Source organism: Polyergus mexicanus, unplaced genomic scaffold, assembly GCF_030449975.1.
Source record: "Polyergus mexicanus isolate NDT 795.1 unplaced genomic scaffold, iyPolMexi1.0 SCAF_12, whole genome shotgun sequence".
In the NCBI taxonomy this organism is placed as follows: Eukaryota; Metazoa; Arthropoda; class Insecta; order Hymenoptera; family Formicidae; genus Polyergus; species Polyergus mexicanus.
Window position 1 is genome coordinate 7300503 of NW_027223332.1, and position 20774 is coordinate 7321276.

Consider the following 20774-nt stretch of genomic DNA (forward strand, 5'->3'; position numbering starts at 1 on the left):
ATTATCTCTATCAAAATTTTTTAAAAATTTTAATCATCTTTGCGAATGCCCTCTGCCGATGCTTAATGGCCTTCGATTTCCTTCGCACCAAAGTCCGCGGCTATTCCGCAATACCATAAATCGTGGAGGACATCTAGTTGTCGGAGACCAGAGAAGGAGAGGGAGAGAGAATTAAAGTTAAGGGCAAACAGACTGCGAGTGGGAGGAAGCGAGGTCGAGCCCGAACCTCCCTTTTAAAACGCTCCCCGTGGTGAAATAAATTGGCGCCGGCGTGTTTACACGTTAGGGCGAAATTAAAATTCCTAAAGTGTTGCGAGGTAACGCCCGGTAGGAAGAGTAGTGCCGGGAGAGCAATGCATGGATAGCCGCGAAAGAACAGGGATGGTGAACGGGGTTGAAAGTGCAAGAGGTGAACAGGAGGACAAGCGCGCGCGCGCGCGCTCCGGATGTCGACGGCGGGTACCCAAAGGAGAGAGAGATGTGTTTAATTAATGACCGGACTAATTAAAAGCCCAAAGAAAAATACACTGGCGCGCGATCCGGGGACGGGATATAACGGACCACGCTAAAACGCTCGTCCGGTGTTAATGCACAAAAGCGTCGCGCCGACGATGGTGACGACGAAGGAGGAAATGGAAACGAGTCGTCCTAATAAGTTCGCTCTGTTTCAATTACCTCCGACACCTGGTCGTCCCTTGGCCAGGTCTGTATAACGTTTTCTACAAAGTGAGTTCAAAGAAGCGTCAAAAAATTTACAAGAAATATCATAAGATTTTATTAATAAAGGTACGCTCGCCAGAGGAAAAGAAGAGGAAGACGAACAATTATCGAAGTACGAATTGATACTGCTCTCTAGAATAAAATCGATAATAACGAAATATTTTGTGTGAATACTTCGTGATTGTAACATTTCGAAGTAATTAGATGTTGTATTAGATGTTGCCTGCATTACGCAAGTGCACGAAAACTGCTTCTATCTCAAACTAGATTTCCGAGATATCGATCGAGCCTTATCGGGCTAGTTCGCGTGTACGCGTTCTATTATCCGCCTCTACCTTTAGTATAATGATCATATCACAGTTTACCGATGAACAAACAAACACATCCTGTTAATGTATGAATCTTGCAGGGAGTTCCAAACGCGGGTTCCCAAGTACAAACACGTGTATCCGCGTTCGTATCTGACGCTACTGCATATTACCGAGTATATCAGTATATATTATGCGCGCGCTAAGATAGTTCTAATTAAATAATTAACCGCTAATGAGAATTTGCTACATTTTCGTATTATATTACGGCACTCGGAAGATATATGTACGCGCTTTCTTATTGAAACTGTCGCACATATTGCACACATGTACAATATTATACATATATGTACATATTGCATATATGTTAGATTCTGAGATATTAAAGTATCCATTTACACAAAATTATTGTTTCAACAATAAACGTTGCAGAGTATTTATTATTTAGCGAACGGTGCGGATAACCATCATGGAAACGCGATCTCGTTGAATTCGTGGGAAATATGAAGCTCGAATAGCTCTCTGGCTGCGACCGATACATCATCAAACTCCGGAACTCAATTTATCGAGGAGGCAGTAAGCTCGCAAAACAAAGTCTATGTGGGTATCGATGCCATTTGAAGATAATCTTGATACCAATGGGAAATTTCTGCGGCATACAGAGACGCGACACACTGAAACAACAAAAAAAAAAGAAAATCCTCGAGGACGCGGGGTTTTGCGTTACGAATGACGCGATGCTACTGTAAATAAAACGGTACGTTACTAATTTAGATTTCTGTCAGATAAAACCGTCCTGTAAAACATTCATCACAACACTCGTCATTCGATTGCGTTTCGATACAGTTCGATCCATCTTTGATTGCAACTAATAAAATGTATAACGCGTGTTGGAATGTATGAAAGCGCGATCGACACTGCCATTATAAGGCAATACAATTGTTACTATGTGCAAACAATGTTGCTTTCAAAAGGATTTTATGCACAAAAATGTTTATTTATATAACTGAAAATAATTACGCGATGTGAGAAAAGATTTAAAAGAATAATTCCCACGTTTATTTTTTATTATTATATTTTCATCAACATACGTCGTAATCATATGATAATTGAAGCTATCTATTATATGCTACAAATGTCGTAGATTTAAGAAATTTGAAACTTAAACTTTTATAAATCATATTCACGTAGCTCTCATACAATATGTTGTTTTTTATATAAAAATTAGTTATATCTTACAAATCTATAAACCTCTTTTTCTTATATTCTTATCAATATGTTATTTATACCTACATCACAATCAGAATCTGACAAACTTGTCTTCAATAAAATACGCGCATACGAATTTACTGTTCAAGTAATCGACATAGAATTTATCAGGGGTGAGAAAATAGTATGATATGAATGGCATTGCAATTTCGTGTAAGTTTCAGTTGAATTTTCCATTAAGGTCTTTAACTTAGCCAATGGCATTCAAAAATTTTTATTTGATTTTTTGGTGCTCTTTAAATATGCAAAACAAATTGTTTTATAATTGCACTTCAACAGAATTAAATAATTCGTTCGGTCGTTTCCCAATCTGGAATTGTATGCATATGAATGTATGACACAGTTAATGTAAACGCGATATAATAATATTGCAATATGCACGCAGCCAAAGTTTAGTTCAAAATCATTAATGTAGTCAACAACTATTAGTTTCTCGAATAAACATTTGGTCGATTACAAAGCAGTCACGCAATTAATCAAACTGCACTAAAGTGACCAGTTAATCGATTGATACTTGGCTAGTATTGTTCCCTTGCCAATTTGTTCAACTTACAGCCGCTGTCTCTCGTATTGGTTAGCCCAGTCAATGCAAACAAGCTTTACTAAAGTAGTCAGCTGTAAATGTATCTCTAGCTTTAATACAGCTAAGTTATGAGCGAAAATTCCTCCCAACCTTATGTACCCTTCACTTATCCGAATACTTTTCACTAACAATTTCTGAGTATAGTTTTATGTAGAGTTCGTGCAATATTATAGTATTACTGCTACTTGCTTTATACTCCATTCACCTAGCATAACAGCTTGACGATGAAGGCAATATATTCCTTGCCTTCGACAACTCATGTTCCTCGAAATATTTACGCATTTACATAGATCTCGAATTCATTTAAAGAATTATGAAAAAAACTGTCTAACGATACCCTGATATGACTAAAAACATACGTTTGGCAATTCGATGGAAAGATCGAGACACCACGAAGGTACCAAATGCCATTATTCTCGAAGTATATACCGTTACCGTTATATGTATTACAAGACCACGAACCTGAAAATTGTGCAAATACATATATTTATCTTAAATATGATGAGCTACTAATAAAGAAAACGTGCACACATTTCTTTTTTGTGACAGAATTATTACTATGTTATTAAAGTTAAATTATTTATCATCGAATGGGCACCATCATTATAATATTATGATAATTTTGAAAAAAAAAAACGCATAAACAACATGCATAAATCTTACAACTGTTTGCTCATATAAACTCACCATTCAACACAGCACAGAAACTGTTGTTTGTGATCGATCTTTGGAATAATGGAATCTTGGACAAACACTGATGATATGATATGTATGACATATTAACTTCCTCTAAAATAAAATTGATGGATTTGTCGTTTCTATTCCAATCGACAACCTAAAATCAAGAAATGAGTATATCCGTTTTTTTTTTTTTTTTTATAATTCTTCTTCTATTCTTCAATATCTGAAACGGAGCATTCTTTAATCGTACTTCACAAAAGTTAGATAACACATTTTCTCATACAATCTATTCTTGAATGCGCATATACGTGGCAATTAATAAAAACACGATAAAAGAATGTATCAACGCGCAGTCAAAGTTTAATTCAAAATTATGTCGTCATTGTAGTTAGCAACAATTAAGTGTTCGCACTTTTGCTCAACTACAATGTCCGCATGTAACTGCGCAATTAATTAAATTGCATTAAAGTAATCAATAAATTAATTTTCACGAGTAATACTTGAATAATATTACCTTGCCAATTTGTCCTTCTTGTAGCTGTTCTCTTTCGTACTGGTTGCTCCAATCTATGCAAACGGGTCTCACTAAAATAGTCAACTGAAAAGGTCTTTTCAGCTTCAACAGGGCTATGCTATTAATAAAATTATCCCTTAAATCTAAGAATCTATTATCCATTCGGATACTTTTCACCAATGACTTCTGGGCGTAATCCTCTCTAACATCCCAGTTGTAATAATATTTTCCGACGCTCACGGCATAATCGGACGCATTTTCAATTTTGTCGAGAACGTTATCGTAAAAGCAGGAAGCCGCTGAGAATATATATGAAGAAAGTTAATATCGAGAATAATATCATTCGTATGCACAACAATTTACCTGATATGACAAGATTGCTACTAATGAGAGTGCCACTGCATTTCAGCCTAAAATTGGTTTCATACGGATGCTTAAAGTAAATACTAACGTACCAGGGAAATACCCCGATTTTTGTATGGAGTCCATTTAAAGTGTTACCGTGTACGATAGATGTCCCGCATTCTAATTAAACAAAATACTGTTGATATTTTTTTGTATTTCACAATGGCAACTACATAAACTGACAATTATATAAATTACAAACTAAAACAGAATCAAAATTATAATTTTTTATTTATATACATACATATACACACCAAAAGAAAAAGAGGAAGAGCAGAGAAACACTGATTTTTAACATAAGAAAGAATGGCTAGTTACTAATAAATAAAATGTTTAAATATCTACAAAGAATGTTTAATTCATCGAATTTTTGTCTTCGCATATTGAACCATGTAAATGATAAATACCTGGTATACAGTAAATGATGTAGTTATCCCACAGACCATCGTCGAGACACGTGATCTCCTTATAAGCCGAATCGCCCATTACAGATGTATAAAATGGTTTACAAGCAAACGTAGCTTTTGTACCCGGTAATACATTCTTGGTGCAAGACACCGTTTCTCCCTGATAACTGCAAGAAATGTCTACACTTATGCTTCTTAACGGTGAACAGATTTCTACGGAAATAAACATAGAGAAAGATAAATGATACATATTGTATCCTGTATAATTTATAAAATTATTAAATAAAAAAATATTTTGTAACTACTGCATTCATGGGTTAATACTTTCAAAAATATGTATTGTCAAAATAAACTTACTAAGACACGAAGGCGGTGTAGTCCATTTCTGATTTATACAAACCGAAAAGATATTTCCATTCAGTATATAGTTGTGTTCACAAGTATAAGAAAGAACGCTAATTTCGGGAACTAGATCATTAGGGCGTTTACTGCAAGATTCAGCGCAACCAATCAATTCGTAATGTCCACCTTCCGGTTGTTTAGGCAGGATACAATCACGCGAATTGGATAATCCATACGCGTTTGTGTTTTCAACACGAATATTAGTTCCAGTAGACGAGACAGTTTCGGCTGTCTCTTGAGGAACGCTGTAATAATTATTGCTCCGATCTAGTAAAGTATTTTGAAGTGCATCTTGCCGAAAACTATTTACAAGATATGTAATACTCATTACGAGCATCGGATACAGCTGGATTATCAATATTGTAATAACTCGGAATGTTCTAAGAGGCTATTTTGGCGACTCACAAGTCTCGAAGTGCTTTGGTATAAGCCTGGCGAATCCAATGACGGGAGTTACTGACAGAAGTGAACGCAACGTAAGAATTGTAATCGCAAGTACCGTTTCTGAGTGGGCTTACGCTCACGACGCCACGAAGATACCAAATACCGTCTTTCTCGAAGCATATGCCGCCACCGCTATCCCCATCGCAAACACTTGAACCTGATAATTGTATACGATTATATATATTTGTATTAAGTATAAAATATAAATATATAGAAGTTCCATAATAGTATCATCACCAAAATTGTGTTATTTATATCATTCAAGAATTAATACAATTATTTATATAATACAATGATAATCTGAAGTCGCAAGTTTTATATAAAAAGAATGCGATTAAATCTCACAATATATGTCTCACAACGCATGCATACATACATAAACTCACCATTCGAATAACCGGCACAAAATTTATCTAACGTTATATATCCTTTGAAATTTCTAGGCACCTTGGATACACACTGATCATACGGCACGAACGGCATATCAATTTCGTACAAATTCTTAGTAGATTCGCCGTTAATGTCTTTACCCCAACCGACAACCTGAAAACAAAGTTGATGAAATGAGAGTTAATTAAAATATGTTAAGATAATTAATTAATTAATTTTCATGATCAACACTAGATGAGTGTTACCTTGCCAGACTGTTGTACATTTAGTTGCTCTCTCTCGTATTCATTGTTCCAGTCCATGCAAACTGGCCTCACTAAAGTACTGAGTCGGAAGGATATTTTTAGTTTTAAAAGAGCTATATCGTCGGCATAATTACCTGCCATTCCCATATATCTCTTGCCCAACCAAATCCTCCCGACCAATGATTTTTGAGCGTGATCATCTATAGCGTTCCAATCGCGAAAATATTTGCCGGCTCCAACGGCATAATTAGATGAGTTATTAATTTTATTAAGACCATCATCATAAAAGCAGTGAGCAGCTATGAATGCACATAAAAAACTTAAAAGAATAATAAACATGAAGAGTAAAATAATTACTCTCTCGCGACGATTTACCTGATATGACGAGATTGTTGCTAATAAGAGTGCCGCCGCATATTTGCTCATACTTATCCGATTGTTGCTTAGCATAAATACCAACGTGCCAGGGTACTCTTACTTTATTTTCATATCCATTTACGATTAAAAGTTGACCGCGTGCGATGGATGTACCACATTCTAATTAAATAAATAACAAGAACATTAATAACAAAACATTAATGATAGATATGTGATATCGCGGTGATTACATAAGCCGATGGATCACGAATCACAATAATCGAGAAAAACAATCGATGTTTGCATACTTTACTGATAAATAATATTATTATGCACACGCGGAAAATGTTTAATTTGTCACGACTTCTTTTTGTTTTTAATCTGTATCAAATATATCTGTATAACAAATACCTGCTAAACAGTGAAAGATATTGTTATCCCATGTACCATCGTCGAGGCATATAATTTCCCTGTAACCTAGATCGTACATTGCAGGTAATTTATAAGATGGTTTACAGGCGAGTGTAGCTTGTGTACCAGGCAATACAAATTTGTTGCAGGACACTGTTTCTCCTTTACGACTACAGGAAATATCTACGCTTGTGCTTCCTAACGGTGGACAAACTTCTATAAAAATAGAAACATCAAAAGTAAATGATAAATTTAATATTTTGTTTGATTTTATGATATGAAAACAAGGAAAGAGTGTTGCTTGTACATTAACTTTGCCTTATGTTTTTGATAATGAATGTTTATGATAATGAATATCGCTGAATGAACTTACTGAGACATGAAGGCAACGGGGACCATGTATGATTAATACAGACGGAAAACTCGTTTCCGCTTAGTACATAATTGTTTTCACAACTATAAATAAGAATACTGCTGTGTGGGACTTCATCATTCGGACTTTTGTCACAAGGCTTCGCACAACCATCCAGTTCATAACGTCCACCTTTTGGTTTTTCAGGCAGAAAACAGACGTTCCAAAATTTTCGAATCATTTGTATCACGCTTTCCGGCTCTATAGAGGGGATTGGCGAGGCAATAGTCTCCTGACATACAGATGCTAAAAATACATAATGTTTACGTAGATGTTTCTACTCATTCTCAAAAAATATTTGTATACATATGTATGTCTATATATATATTTAAATTATTAATGCGATTACTTCTGAACATAAACATTTTGACATAAACTTGTAAAAATGTATAATTTTTGAAATATAAATATTATAAGTCAATTTTTAACTATTTGCCCGATCTTTTTTTCCAATAATATACAGAGAAATGCATTGAACAAAAATATAAGTTTTTAATTAAAATATATTGTTATGCTTGCTCGCAAATTTCTACAATTGTTCTTAAAACCGAATTTCGTAAAGCACAACCATGCCAGAAACAACAGCAAAAATATGAATCAAAATGTTATAAAAGTACTTACGCGATAGCAGCAAAACTAACCATAACGACACAGTCACTAAAAATGCAATGTATGCGTTCATAATTATAAATGCACTGTCAATATATAAATATATAAACGTTTCTTGTAATTGATAATAAGGAACTGGAATTTATATACGTCAAGCCAAATAAATATTCACAATGATCCACACAAATGATCTACAGATTGCTTCTTCGACGATGTCAAGTATCATAATGTAATTAAGAACGGGCGCATTTAGCAGAACAAACTGTTTTAGTAGCAATCGAACGTCATTAATTTTTAGAACCAATAAATCAACGTAGAGTGTTGATAAGACAACAATCTGTCAACTCAGCAGTTGTTTTGCTGAACACGACCAATGACAACATCGCAAATTGATAACAACAACAGTAAAATGTAGAAATGTCAATATTCTACGCGTATTATTTAGAGTAATTCTATAATTGCAAAATAATTATCATCTATAAGACATTAATATTTTAATATCGATATAATAATGATTAATAGAATTTTCCTATGTTTAATGATTTATCTCGATGCTCTTGAAAGTTAATTATGTAACATGAATTTCGACAGCGAAATCTACGAGCAACATTACCATTTACTTGAAAATATTTAAACAGCTCAACAACAAGATGTAAATATCTGGTTACATGTTGAACACTGCACATTCTACTATAGACGCAAAACAATTGTCTTATATTATGCAGAAAAATTAAGATAAATTAATATTAATTAACTCTAAATAATTCTACATTTCATATTTTATAATACAATATATTTAAATATGTAAGTTGTAATGCATTTTATAAGTTATTAATCTTTTGATGATTTTATTTTTGATTTGTATACCAAAATGTCTAAAAGAATCAATTTATAATAAATTGTGGAAAGTCACAGGGTTTACTTGAAAATATTTAAACAGCTCAACAACAAGATGTAAATATCTGGTTACATGTTGAACACTGCACATTCTACTATAGACGCAAAACAATTGTCTTATATTATGCAGAAAAATTAAGATAAATTAATATTAATTAACTCTAAATAATTCTACATTTCATATTTTATAATACAATATATTTAAATATGTAAGTTGTAATGCATTTTATAAGTTATTAATCTTTTGATGATTTTATTTTTGATTTGTATACCAAAATGTCTAAAAGAATCAATTTATAATAAATTGTGGAAAGTCACAGGGTATATAGCGTTTGATTTATTTTATAAAAAAGACATTAAAAAACTTTAAAATTATAATAACTTGAGACAACTTCACAATTATATAAACTCGTACAATGCTTTCTTTTATATAGGGAATTTAAAATAATAATAATAAATAAATTTAAAAATAAAATTACATAAGTATTATTATAATTTATTAAATAATTATTCAAACTTTCTATACAGTGTAAAATTTTACGAAATTGATATTATTCCATTTTTATGGTATTAACATTTTTGATAAATACTTATTAAAAAAATAATTATGCAGCAATATAAAAACAAAAGTAACAATTTGTATTATTTATTTCGTCGCAAACATATATGTTACAACACAATATAGTAATTACAGCGCTTTATTACAAAAACTTTCTGTAATTCGTATACATATCATAATTTTTTAAATCGATATTTATATATATATATATGTATCAATTTCACATAACATCATGTTTTCAAAATAAAAAAGCCGCCCTTATCATATAATCTTTAAAACTGTAACTTTTTTGCATTTTTTCAATCAATATTAAAATTTTAAAGAAGATATATTATTATTTATGCCAATATAATATTTCCTTACTATTATTTTGTACATCACATCTACTCATCTAACATTATTATTAAATGCGATAATGTCCATATTCCATGCATTCAGCAACTCATTGCCCTCAAAAAACAATCTTGTTACTCATTGATATAAGCCTCGCGAATCCAATCACGGAAGCGACTGACGTAGGTAAATCCAACATACGAGTTGTAATCGCAAGTACCTCTTTTGTTAGGACTTACGCTGACGACACCACGAAGATACCAAATACCATCCTTTTCAAAGCATAAGCCACCACCGCTATCTCCTTCGCAAACACTCGAACCTGACAATTGCATAATTATTTTTATTATGTATAGTTATGAAAAACTAATGAAAAAAATATGCATTCATATGTCTTTCAAAGTAACAAAGAGTTGTCATCATCAAAAATTATATCAACAAATTAAATCATTATGATAATTTCAAAAGAATTTCATATATATAACTACATGAATAAATCTTACAATTATTTTCACATACACGAACTCACCGTTCAAACGGCCGGCGCAGAATTTGTCGGACGTGAGGTATCCTCGGAAATCTAAAGGCACTGCGGACAAACACTGTTGGTACGGCACGAACGGCATGTCAATTTCCTGTAAGTTCCTGGTGGATTCACCTCTAATGTCTTTGCCCCAGCCGACCACCTGAAATCACGAAGTAAGCTCACGAGTCCGTTCTATTTTCTCTTTACGTTTGATTCTCCCTCGCTCCCTGAACACGCGAAACAAGCCATTCTCTAAACCTGTACTCCGCAAAAATTAGATAATCTATTCCATAGTACGTAGATCCATCCAAAATGTGCGCATGTATGTTTGTCAATTAACACAGACACGATAAAACAATGTCTCAACATACACGCGACCAAAGTTTAATCCAGAATCATGTCGTTAATGTAATTAATAGCTATTTAGTTTACCAAATATACATATATTTTCGCTTGGCTACCCTCGCGATTAATTACGACAATCGATCTCTTATGACTGATATTAGATTAGCGTTACCTTGCCGAGTTGTCCTAGTTGCAGCTGTTCCCTTTCGTATTCGTTGTCCCAATCCATACAAACTGGCTTCACTAAAGTAGTCAGCTCAAAGGATGTTCTTAATTTTAATAAAGCTATGTCGTCGGCGAAATTACCTCTCGCCCCCATGTATCTGCCGCCCAATTGAATACTCTCTACCAACGACTTCTGAGAGTATTTCTCCCTCGCGTTCCAATCGCGATATTTTTTGCCGGCGGCCACAGCATAATTCTGTGGTCTACTAAGTTTATTGTAGACCTCATCGTAAACGCAGTGGGCCGCTGCGAATATAGGCGAAAAGAGTGAACAATAAGAATTTAATCATCTTTACACGCGATAATTTACCTGTTACAATGAGATTGCTACTAATGATAGTGCCGCCGCATATCTGTTCGTACTCTTGGTCCGTATTCTTAGCGTAAATACCAACGTGCCAGGGAAATTTACCTATTTCAGCTTCGAATCCGTTTACGATTAAAGTGTTACCGCGTGCAGTGGTCGTTCCGCATTCTAATTGTAAACAAAAAAAAATATATATATTTTTATATCTTTCGCTAAAAAAATATGTCTTATATTTTTTAAATATTTTTACTTTTTATATTTTTTTAATAAAGCGATTACGTAAACTATCGGATTACAAACCGAAAAAATCTCGAAACTATAATCTTGTAATGTGTACAAATGTTAATTACTGAAGCAAAAAATTGTACTGTACGTTTTTAATAATTGCATGCGAAGAGAATATTTAATTCATCAATATTTTTTCTTCTTTTATTAGAAATATGCGATAAATACCGGGTAGACAACGAAAAAGGCGACGATCCCATAAACCATCGTCAAGACACGTGATCTCTCTGTAAGCCGGATCGTTCGTTAAAGGTAATTTATAAGATGATTTACAGGCGAGTGCAGCTCGTGTACCAGGCAGTATACGCTTGCTGCAGGACACTGTTTCTTCCTTGTAGCTGCAGGAAATGTCTACGCTTGTGCTGTTTAATGGTGGACAGACTTCTACGAAAGTAATAAATAAAGAGAAGGTAGAAATAATAATTTTTATATTATTCAACATACATTTTTAAATTTTTTATTATTAAATAAATAAATTACTTTTATCATATAAACTTTTCTTCAACAATATATATTCAACTATAAATATGATCATCAGAATAAACTTACTGTAACACGAAGGTGGTTCGGACCATTTGTTATTGACACAAACGGAAATGCTGTTTCCGCTCAATAAATAATTGCTTTTACAACTGTAAGTGAGGATGCTTTTTAAGGGAACTTCATCGCCAGGACGTTTAGTGCAACCATTGCAATCATCCAATTCGTATTGTCCATTTTCCGGTTGTTCAGGCAAGACACAGCCATTTTCACTAAATCTATTCCTATAATTCCGCAAATATGCATTTAATCGTAAATACAAGTCGGAGATTTATATTACAAAATGAAAAAATGAAGAAGGCGATTAAAAAGAGAACAAAGTTCAAATAAAATCTTATTTTTATCGAATTCATATGTACGTACGTTTATCAGATGCATGCAAATTAAAAACGCATATGCAATTAAAGAAGTATTTAGCTTACGTAACACAAAACGCTTCGTCGCTAGCATCGCGACAATCAACGTTTTGATTGCATCTAACGCTTTGCGGTAGGCATTCGTTACTCTTGCAATGAAACTCGTTGTCTCTGTTTAACAATAATTAAAATTTTTTCATCACATATTTGAATTTGTGATTTAACGTGAATAAGAGACATTTATTTTTCCATTTATATTGATAAGAAATTGAATGTTTTTCATTGAAACGAACCTGCATCGTTGATTTTCCGAGTTTCCGTTTGGATCGGATATACGATCATTCGAATCGTGAGGACGATCTCTTTCATTGGGACGAGGTTCATAAGTATTCTCATTTTCAGATGGTCTTTCGATGTTTACTCCGTTCCAGCCCGGAGGATGTCTATTTAATCCTGGAGGACTGCCGCCCGCTAATCCGGGAGGACCGCGACCACCTGGTGGTCCTCTGCCACCACCTTTCCATTTATTATGACCCGGTGGTCCGGAAGAATCATCGCCCCCGCCCTTCTTGTTATGACCAGGTGGGCCATTTGCGGTTGCCACGTATTGATCAGGGGAATTGTACACAGTGTCATATACACGACCGTCATTTTGAGTGGCTGCTAAAAGTTAAGTATAATTTCTGCGTAAATGCTTTTACACATTCTCGAAAGATACTTCATTGTACATATATATGAAAAAATTTAAATAATGCCATATTAAAATCTTCGATTATTCGTGTTTCAAGAAAACAGAAAGACAAAAACAATTAGATAACATATAATAAGCTAAAGAGCCATACGCTAAAGTTCTGTACTGAATTCGTATATTATATACATTAAATGCATAAAAAACATATGTTTCGGTGCATTGGTTTTGGCCATTCTCCGTATTCCCAAAATCAAAAATATACCGCACGCAATATCACATTTTATATGTAAAGACAAACAATAATATAAACCTATGTCTAATACGTCATATATAGTCGATTATTTAATATAAAAATGTGACACCTTGATCTTTCAGAGGATAAGTCTCTGTTAAATGATGCGTAAATCAAGAATGTTAAAACTGGATACTAGCGTTTGCTTTTCGGTAGATAAACGACTAAAAATGCTTTTTATGTATTTAATGTATTAATATATGAATTCAGCATAGAGATCGTATAGCTCTTTAGCTTATTGTATTCGTCCTTTATTATTTATTTGAAATAAGAGAGTCTGATCATAAATAATTTATTATTTTTTTAATTTTGTTGAAAACAATGTTGGATAATGTTTAATCGAGTAAAAAATTGATTAATAATCTGATTGATCGTATCTTTCATAAAAAAGAAGATATATGTATACAAAAAAGAGAATGACTTTTACACATATGTGTATGATTCAAGGTTTAATAATGCATGAATACAGTGTACGATCACTTCGAATCTTAATTATAGCCTCTCAATGTAAGCTAGTATGGGTATTTGTGGCCCCGCTCCAGTTTATAAATATTCAATCGTCATTCAACATAGATAGAAATCATGTTTCTTGGTTTCTTTCGCATGTTTTAAATTTATTATGTATAATATTTAATACAAACGAATTATTTAAAAACATGTTTAATGATGTTAAATATTTTGGTTGCACGTTGTACGCGCGATATATTTGATTATAAATAATTATTCGGTTATAATTATTCGATTTAGATTTTATATAAATTCCATAACTCGCCCAATTATTTGCACAACGATACAACGCATTGAATAAAAATATGATCTTTTAATTTTGCAATTAAATCATGTCACTATGCAAAATCACAAGCAACCGCGGTCGTTTTTCACACAAAACTCCGTGGAACGCGATTTTGTCAGAAACGACAACAAGGTTTTACATGAGAACGTTATATAAGTTACTCACACGATGGCAATAAAGCCAACAACGACAGAATCACCGAGAATACAACGCGTACATTCATATCTGCAGCCGCGTCGCCGACATGGTACGATCATAGTCAACAAGGAACTGATCTTGGTGGGATCTAAGCCAGGCCCAATCGACACTCGGAATACCCCACGATAATCTACATATTATTTCGACGAGTGGTAACATGGCAGAGAGAAAGGAATGATAGTGACGACATATTGATAGTGACGACATTCATCGAAATAAATACAAATATACATATTATCGAAAAATATTTTATGAAATAATGATAACATGATCTCATTTGTGAACTTTTAACATCTTTAACCGCTAGTAGCAGATACGATAACGAATGGGACTATTTTTTCTTTGTGTTTATATTTTTATTATTTTTATCTCAACATGTTTTTAATAGCTCACGTTGCCTGATTTTGGCTACTTGGATTTTATGTCGCCTTACATAGCTCATCATCATCAAAGAGCATGTGCTCGTTATTATCAAAAGTTAGCAACTCTCGCATATCGTATTATCTGCGATAAAAACGAGAGTCGATAAATTCAAGCAACTCGGTCGAAGCAATAATCACGAAAATGAACGTTTTACTTCAGAAACATGGAGCTAAACATATATACAAAGTCCCGGAAGGATTGCGTGAATTATGCGCCGACATCGCACGAGAGGTTTGCCCTACGAAATTATTATTTAACTTCTTACTGCCGTCTTGTCAAAGGACGATTAAATTATTATTTGATCCGTAAAGGTTCTACGCTCGCAACCGAGGAACATCTATTGCTTTGTTGCCGATTACGTAGAAACACTTCTAATTACGCGAGAAAATGCGAAAGGTGAATTCCGTGTTGTTTATAACAATTTTACAATGTCAAATTTTTTGACGTCACTCGATTGTAACCATATATTACAGCGTTAAGCCAATTAACTAGTAATATTTACATATATTTACATACATATGAGATAATTCATATTACACAATTTATTACATAAATTGAAAAAAATTACAGAAAATGATTACCATAATCGTTTACGTATGATAATCATAAGCGGTTATAATCGTGTATTGCGGATCACGTTCTATAATTCATATAATTATGGTTCTAGTTGCGGTGAAAGTCGTAAATAATATTTTACTGGGAAGCCAAGCCATCATGGGCATACTTTATCGCAGCGGCTTGAGTTTAGAGCAGATCGCCTGCGCTGCTCCCAGAATTCAGGTATAGAATTTACTGTCGCGTGCTGGATAGGAATTCTAGCAGTTAAATATAATATTTCTCGCTCGTTCTCTCCTTCCTTTTTGTTCAGAGGGCATTCCGCGCGTACTTGGACGCGGTAGACATGCGAGCGTACCAGGTGTGCGACGGTAATTACACGGTGAATTATGTAGAAAAACAATTCTGCGGCTGGTAGACGCGGAATTTTGTATGCTATAAAGTACACGAGAACAAAACGCAACGAGAGAAATTCCTTCCTTTCGACTTTTCGCAGACGACACTTGCGACGAACAGTCCAGGATATCTCTGCAGTGTATCCTGCAAGCTACGGGAACACCGCTAGAACAGGCGGAGAAGTCTGCCATAATAATACAGGTATGCATCAATATCACGTAAGTTCTTAATGAGCCTTCGTAATCGCTATCGCAGCTTCTTGAATCATTTTCGCTGCCATCGATCAGGCCGCTTTCCGCGGTCATTACGAGAGAATGTTGTTAAACGAGTCTCGGGGCATGATTCAATGGCAACGAGCGGCAACAAGAACCCTGGAGATTCTGAGGAAAGCCGGAGCTTCGCAAGCGGAGGCGTCGAAAGCCGCTATTCTGATACAGGCTACTTACCGCGGATACTATACGAGGAGAAATCTAAAAATGAAAATGAGTAAAAAAATTGCTCCATTGACATATCTGTATTTCGACTGATGACATATTAAAAATATATTTTTGAGATCGTTTGTAATTATTTGCAGTGACTACGCAATTGCAAGAGGAAAAGGAAGATGACGTGATAGAATCCAGAGACACCATTCCAGCAGTAGCCTGGTTAGATATGATGTACGAGGAATCAGGACTGACGCAGACGAAAGCTAATGAAGCTGCTTTTATTATACAAGTAAATAAATTAAATTATAAAAAATTATTATGTATATATATATATATATATATATATATATATATATATATATATATAGTACATTATATAATATTATATTAGTCGTATCATATTTTATGCCAAATTCATGTAGGATTAAATGGCAATAATCATAAATCTCATGTAGAAAGCTTACAGACGGTATCGTCAAAAAAAGAATAACTATAATACACCGCGGATAGAATCTACAAGATCGATGGTAGCGGAAGCTATTGTCAAAAACTTGAATCAGAAAGTTTTCGACGAAATTATGAATCGCGTGGATATTCCCACGGAATTTGGTAATCGAAAAGACTTGACAAAGGCTAGCGAAGAACTTCAGCGTACTCTTAAAGACCGGTTGACACATGCTCGCATAAAGGAGGAAGGTGGTCATTTTCATTGTCCTTCCAAAATAATATCAATTTTAAATTTAATATTTTACAAAGAGGCTGTATGTTGCAAAATTCAAAAACTATTGGTTTTTCATCCGGATGTGTAAATAGAATACAACGAACAAGAGTTTGTTCGCACAGAAGTGTCCGAACCGAAATTAGAAAACGACGATACGTACTCGAACGGCACGGAAGATCAGGAAGAAGCCCAAGAGATCGAAGTAGAAACGGAACGTGAAGAAACTAACGTGCAAGACTAACATCGGCGAGAGAATCAAACTTCTTCTGGGGAAAAGGGAGACAGAAAAAGGAGGAAAATATCGCAGGTCAGAATCCTTTTCAAAAGTGCCGGCGGATGAGCCAATTAACATGGAACGAACGGTGCGTGGAAAGAAACGAGACAGCGAATAACGCGACCAGCGAAAAAGCTGCCACCGGAGGCCGCCCAATAAATGCCGGAGACATCGCGACATTTAATGCCCGCATTCGACATGCTTACGTTCGATAATTTCGTTAACGTGCCACGCTTCCGTAGCGAGCTTTAAAATTCCTACGGACGGGAAATGGTCCCGACACATGTATTACGAGTAAAATGAATTAAAAGCTGTCCCGCCTGCGTAACTTTAATTTAATTCGACTGATACGAGTTAAAGCGTTTCATGGGGGCTCATCCAAATTTGATTTGCATAATTTTTATTCTTGACATTTAGCGTTTTAATACTCCGCTACACATTATTTCGCATTAGTACGGCGCGAGTAAAAGTATTATGAGAAAAATTCAATGGTTTAAAAGTGTGTGAGAAACGCGGTATAAGTATAGCGATTGTGCTTGAATTTTTTGCGCACACCGCTATGGTATTTCACGCTTTAATAAAAATGTAGATAAAAAAGGAAAAATTGAAATAAATTTTAATTTATTTTTAATTCCAATGTCTCTCTTTCTCTCTCTCCTTCTCATGCGAAAGAAATATTTATAACACTAAAAATAACTAGAAAAGAGAAAATTGATGTAAAAATACGTAAACATGTTTGTATACGAAACGAAATTGAATTAGAAGACACGTCTACAAGGCACTCGACTTGAACAGCGGTGAGTAGCAGACATCTCGTTCAAAGAGGACTTGAATCGGTCGAATTCACCCTCCGGCGGCGCGTGTCGACCACATCCACGACTACACGAGTTTCTCGCGATCCTTGCAGCGGTCCCGCAGCACTCGCAATGTGCTCGGCAAATGTGTTTCACGCTCGGTCTATCGTGCGGAACAGCATTTTCGAGCGACGATTCCGGCTGATCGATGATTTTCGTAGTCAACGATTTGTTACACTCGTCCCTCTCTCGCCCCGTCCTATCGTCCGATCGCACCTTACCCTCGCATTTCTTGCCGCGGCACTTCCTGCCGACTTTATATTTTTCAGCGAGGATGCACATGGAGTCCTTGTGATTGATAACGGCCACGCTACCGTCCTCATCGTTGTCGTCGTTTTCGTCGTTTTCGTTCCCGTTTTTCTCCCATCGTTTTACGTCGCTTCGCTCACGAGAGGCTGATATTATTCCAGGATACTCCTTCGAGCAGCACTGCCCCACATACAATCGACTATTCTCGCCTCGCATCTGATCGTGCCAGCTTTTATGCTGAGCCTTTCCACCACGGACGCCGCATCCGCACACCTCGCATCTGCAATATGAATAATGCGAAGAGAGTGAATTAAACATAGATTGCAGCCATGGCGTCATTTCATTTCCTTTCAGTCACGTATTTTCTCGTCCTCTATATCTCTTTTCTAAAATGTATATTATAGTAAATCTCTTTTATTAACCCTTTTGCGTTCGTAGAGAACGAACTGTCGCGCTGTCGACAACAGCAATGCCGACGAAAGCAATCGCAATGATGAACGCAACGATGGCATCGGTCGCAGCAACGATCGCGCGACGACTTCAACAAATCCAAAACGGTCTCTTTGCGCGGATGATGCTCGCATCGGCATCGCCAGGCCAATTCCACGATTTTTCGATGGGGCATTGAGTTATGCAATTTCATCCACGTGTCTTCCATACCAGGACCAGGACGACCCCGAGCGTCACTCGTGACACCATCTTCCGCGTCGCCGTCAAGATCGATGCACGTCTCGTGACAACTCGTCGACGCGAAATCCTTACCCTTGTCCTTCGAAAAGTCGCCGCACGCAACCTTGTCCTTCCTCTCACCAGGCGCCAAATCGTAGAGGAGATTGACGGGATCAGAGTTCGAGTAGGATACAGCTGATGGACAGCGCGCTTTGCGATGATGGTAGAATGTTGAACGCGCGGATTGCGGAATCCATTTCGTTCCTTTAGCAGCCTCACCGTCCGTCGTTCTCGATGCTTCATCGCATCTGTATTCGTAAAGAAAGTTGCTCGTAATTAATATTTGATGAAAAGAGTTTGTAATCATATCTTTCTTGGAACTTTAAAAGACTGTCTTATTTATAATGCGATCGTGACATGTGAAATATATCCTACGACTATATGTATTGTATAATGTATATGAGTGACTAATAGTGAGAGACGATAAGTACATTTATTATTAATTAATTCGATAAAAAATTAATGTTCTATAAAAAAAATCGAAACTATAAATGAATAAATTGCGAAACCGAGAAATCGCGAATACAAACAAACCTGTCCCGCTCAGCCACTTTTACAGATTCATTTTTCTGATCGACATCCGAAGCTACGAACAACTCGCGTTCTCTACTCGGCACTGTATCAATTGCGTCTCCACCGCTGCATTCGTCCTGCAACTCCGAAATGTCCTCACCGTTATTTTTCGCCCGGCAGCAACTACAGCTGATCGAATTCTCCTTGCTGTAGGAATGGTTGTAATCGCAACCATTCCGCACGCTCGCCGGACAAACGTGATCGGATCTCGAGTTGCACGCGCGTCCCACTAATATAGAGCTCGATTTCGCTTGATTAATGGACTCTTCGCAGCTTGTCGCGGTTTCCGCCTGGAAAAGGAGCATCCGAAATGCACTGATAAATCTCGCTCTCGATACAGGTGACATGACATCAAAATAGTAAAGAGTTTAGTCTATGATTCAAGCATAAGAGAAACTTTAAATTAAACAACGCTAATTTAATGTCGTTATACATATTCATTAATAACTTTCCTTGTAACCATATTTTTAGTTAAAAAAAAAAAATTATAGATGGATGGGGATAGTGACCTTTATATTTCCAGATATATGTTCGACTGTGCTTTCGAGGCCAAAGTCCTTCGGAAATTTACGACGAGCACGTCGAAAAGCGATTGCCGCTGCGACAAGCTGATGAGATGACGACGGACAAAGCGACATTACTAAAAAGCGATTATGGTCGCTGCGAGCATCTCTGTGATGTGGTATTTGATTCAGGATAGAGATGACCCTAATTACAACGATCGATTCTAGAAATTCGGATAGTCGGAATACGGTTTTCGTTGCCTGTTATCTAACGGAATACAAAATATTTCTCACGTAGAAAAAGGTTACCGATCGATAACGCAATCGACGCGTGTAATTTGTCAATTCATGCACGAGTTACAATCGCCCGCGTTGTATGTAATGTACTACGTGCTCTCGTCCTTGACAGTCCATGACTTTTATCGATCGATACTTATAATCGTGTCGATATTCCTACGATGGGATGTTCCACGTTTAACAAACCATATATTTTTTTATAAAAATTACATTTTCAAATAATTGTATTAATATATATTTCAAGAATTATATATTGAAAAATATATCG

At 35.6% G+C, this 20774-nt stretch overlaps 3 protein-coding genes across 3 annotated transcripts; 1 reads left to right on the forward strand and 2 right to left on the reverse strand.

The window, feature by feature from the left end:
• Positions 1 to 2470: 2470 nt before the first annotated feature.
• On the reverse strand, positions 2471 to 14586 carry LOC138938394 (uncharacterized). The gene is made up of 22 exons (XM_070305309.1): positions 14472 to 14586; positions 12824 to 13193; positions 12597 to 12701; positions 12184 to 12398; positions 11803 to 12018; positions 11353 to 11517; positions 10990 to 11288; positions 10476 to 10632; positions 10085 to 10268; positions 8170 to 8300; positions 7510 to 7794; positions 7137 to 7352; positions 6744 to 6905; positions 6369 to 6667; positions 6120 to 6276; positions 5695 to 5890; positions 5245 to 5534; positions 4888 to 5100; positions 4439 to 4600; positions 4076 to 4374; positions 3568 to 3715; positions 2471 to 3342 (listed from the first exon to the last, which is right to left on the reverse strand). The coding sequence occupies exons 1-22, from the start codon at positions 14527 to 14529 to the stop codon at positions 3155 to 3157; spliced, it is 4515 nt and encodes a 1504-aa protein (XP_070161410.1). The 5' UTR covers positions 14530 to 14586; the 3' UTR covers positions 2471 to 3154.
• On the forward strand, positions 14122 to 17892 carry LOC138938054 (uncharacterized). The gene is made up of 9 exons (XM_070304776.1): positions 14122 to 15158; positions 15239 to 15323; positions 15595 to 15707; positions 15796 to 15853; positions 15979 to 16079; positions 16166 to 16364; positions 16453 to 16595; positions 16762 to 17002; positions 17120 to 17892. The coding sequence occupies exons 1-9, from the start codon at positions 15069 to 15071 to the stop codon at positions 17266 to 17268; spliced, it is 1179 nt and encodes a 392-aa protein (XP_070160877.1). The 5' UTR covers positions 14122 to 15068; the 3' UTR covers positions 17269 to 17892.
• A 167-nt stretch (positions 17893 to 18059) lies between these two features.
• LOC138938440 (uncharacterized) lies at positions 18060 to 20344 on the reverse strand. The gene is made up of 4 exons (XM_070305396.1): positions 20216 to 20344; positions 19668 to 19996; positions 18827 to 19381; positions 18060 to 18684 (listed from the first exon to the last, which is right to left on the reverse strand). Exons 1-4 carry the CDS (start codon positions 20342 to 20344, stop codon positions 18060 to 18062), a joined length of 1638 nt encoding a protein of 545 aa, XP_070161497.1.
• Positions 20345 to 20774: the final 430 nt, after the last annotated feature.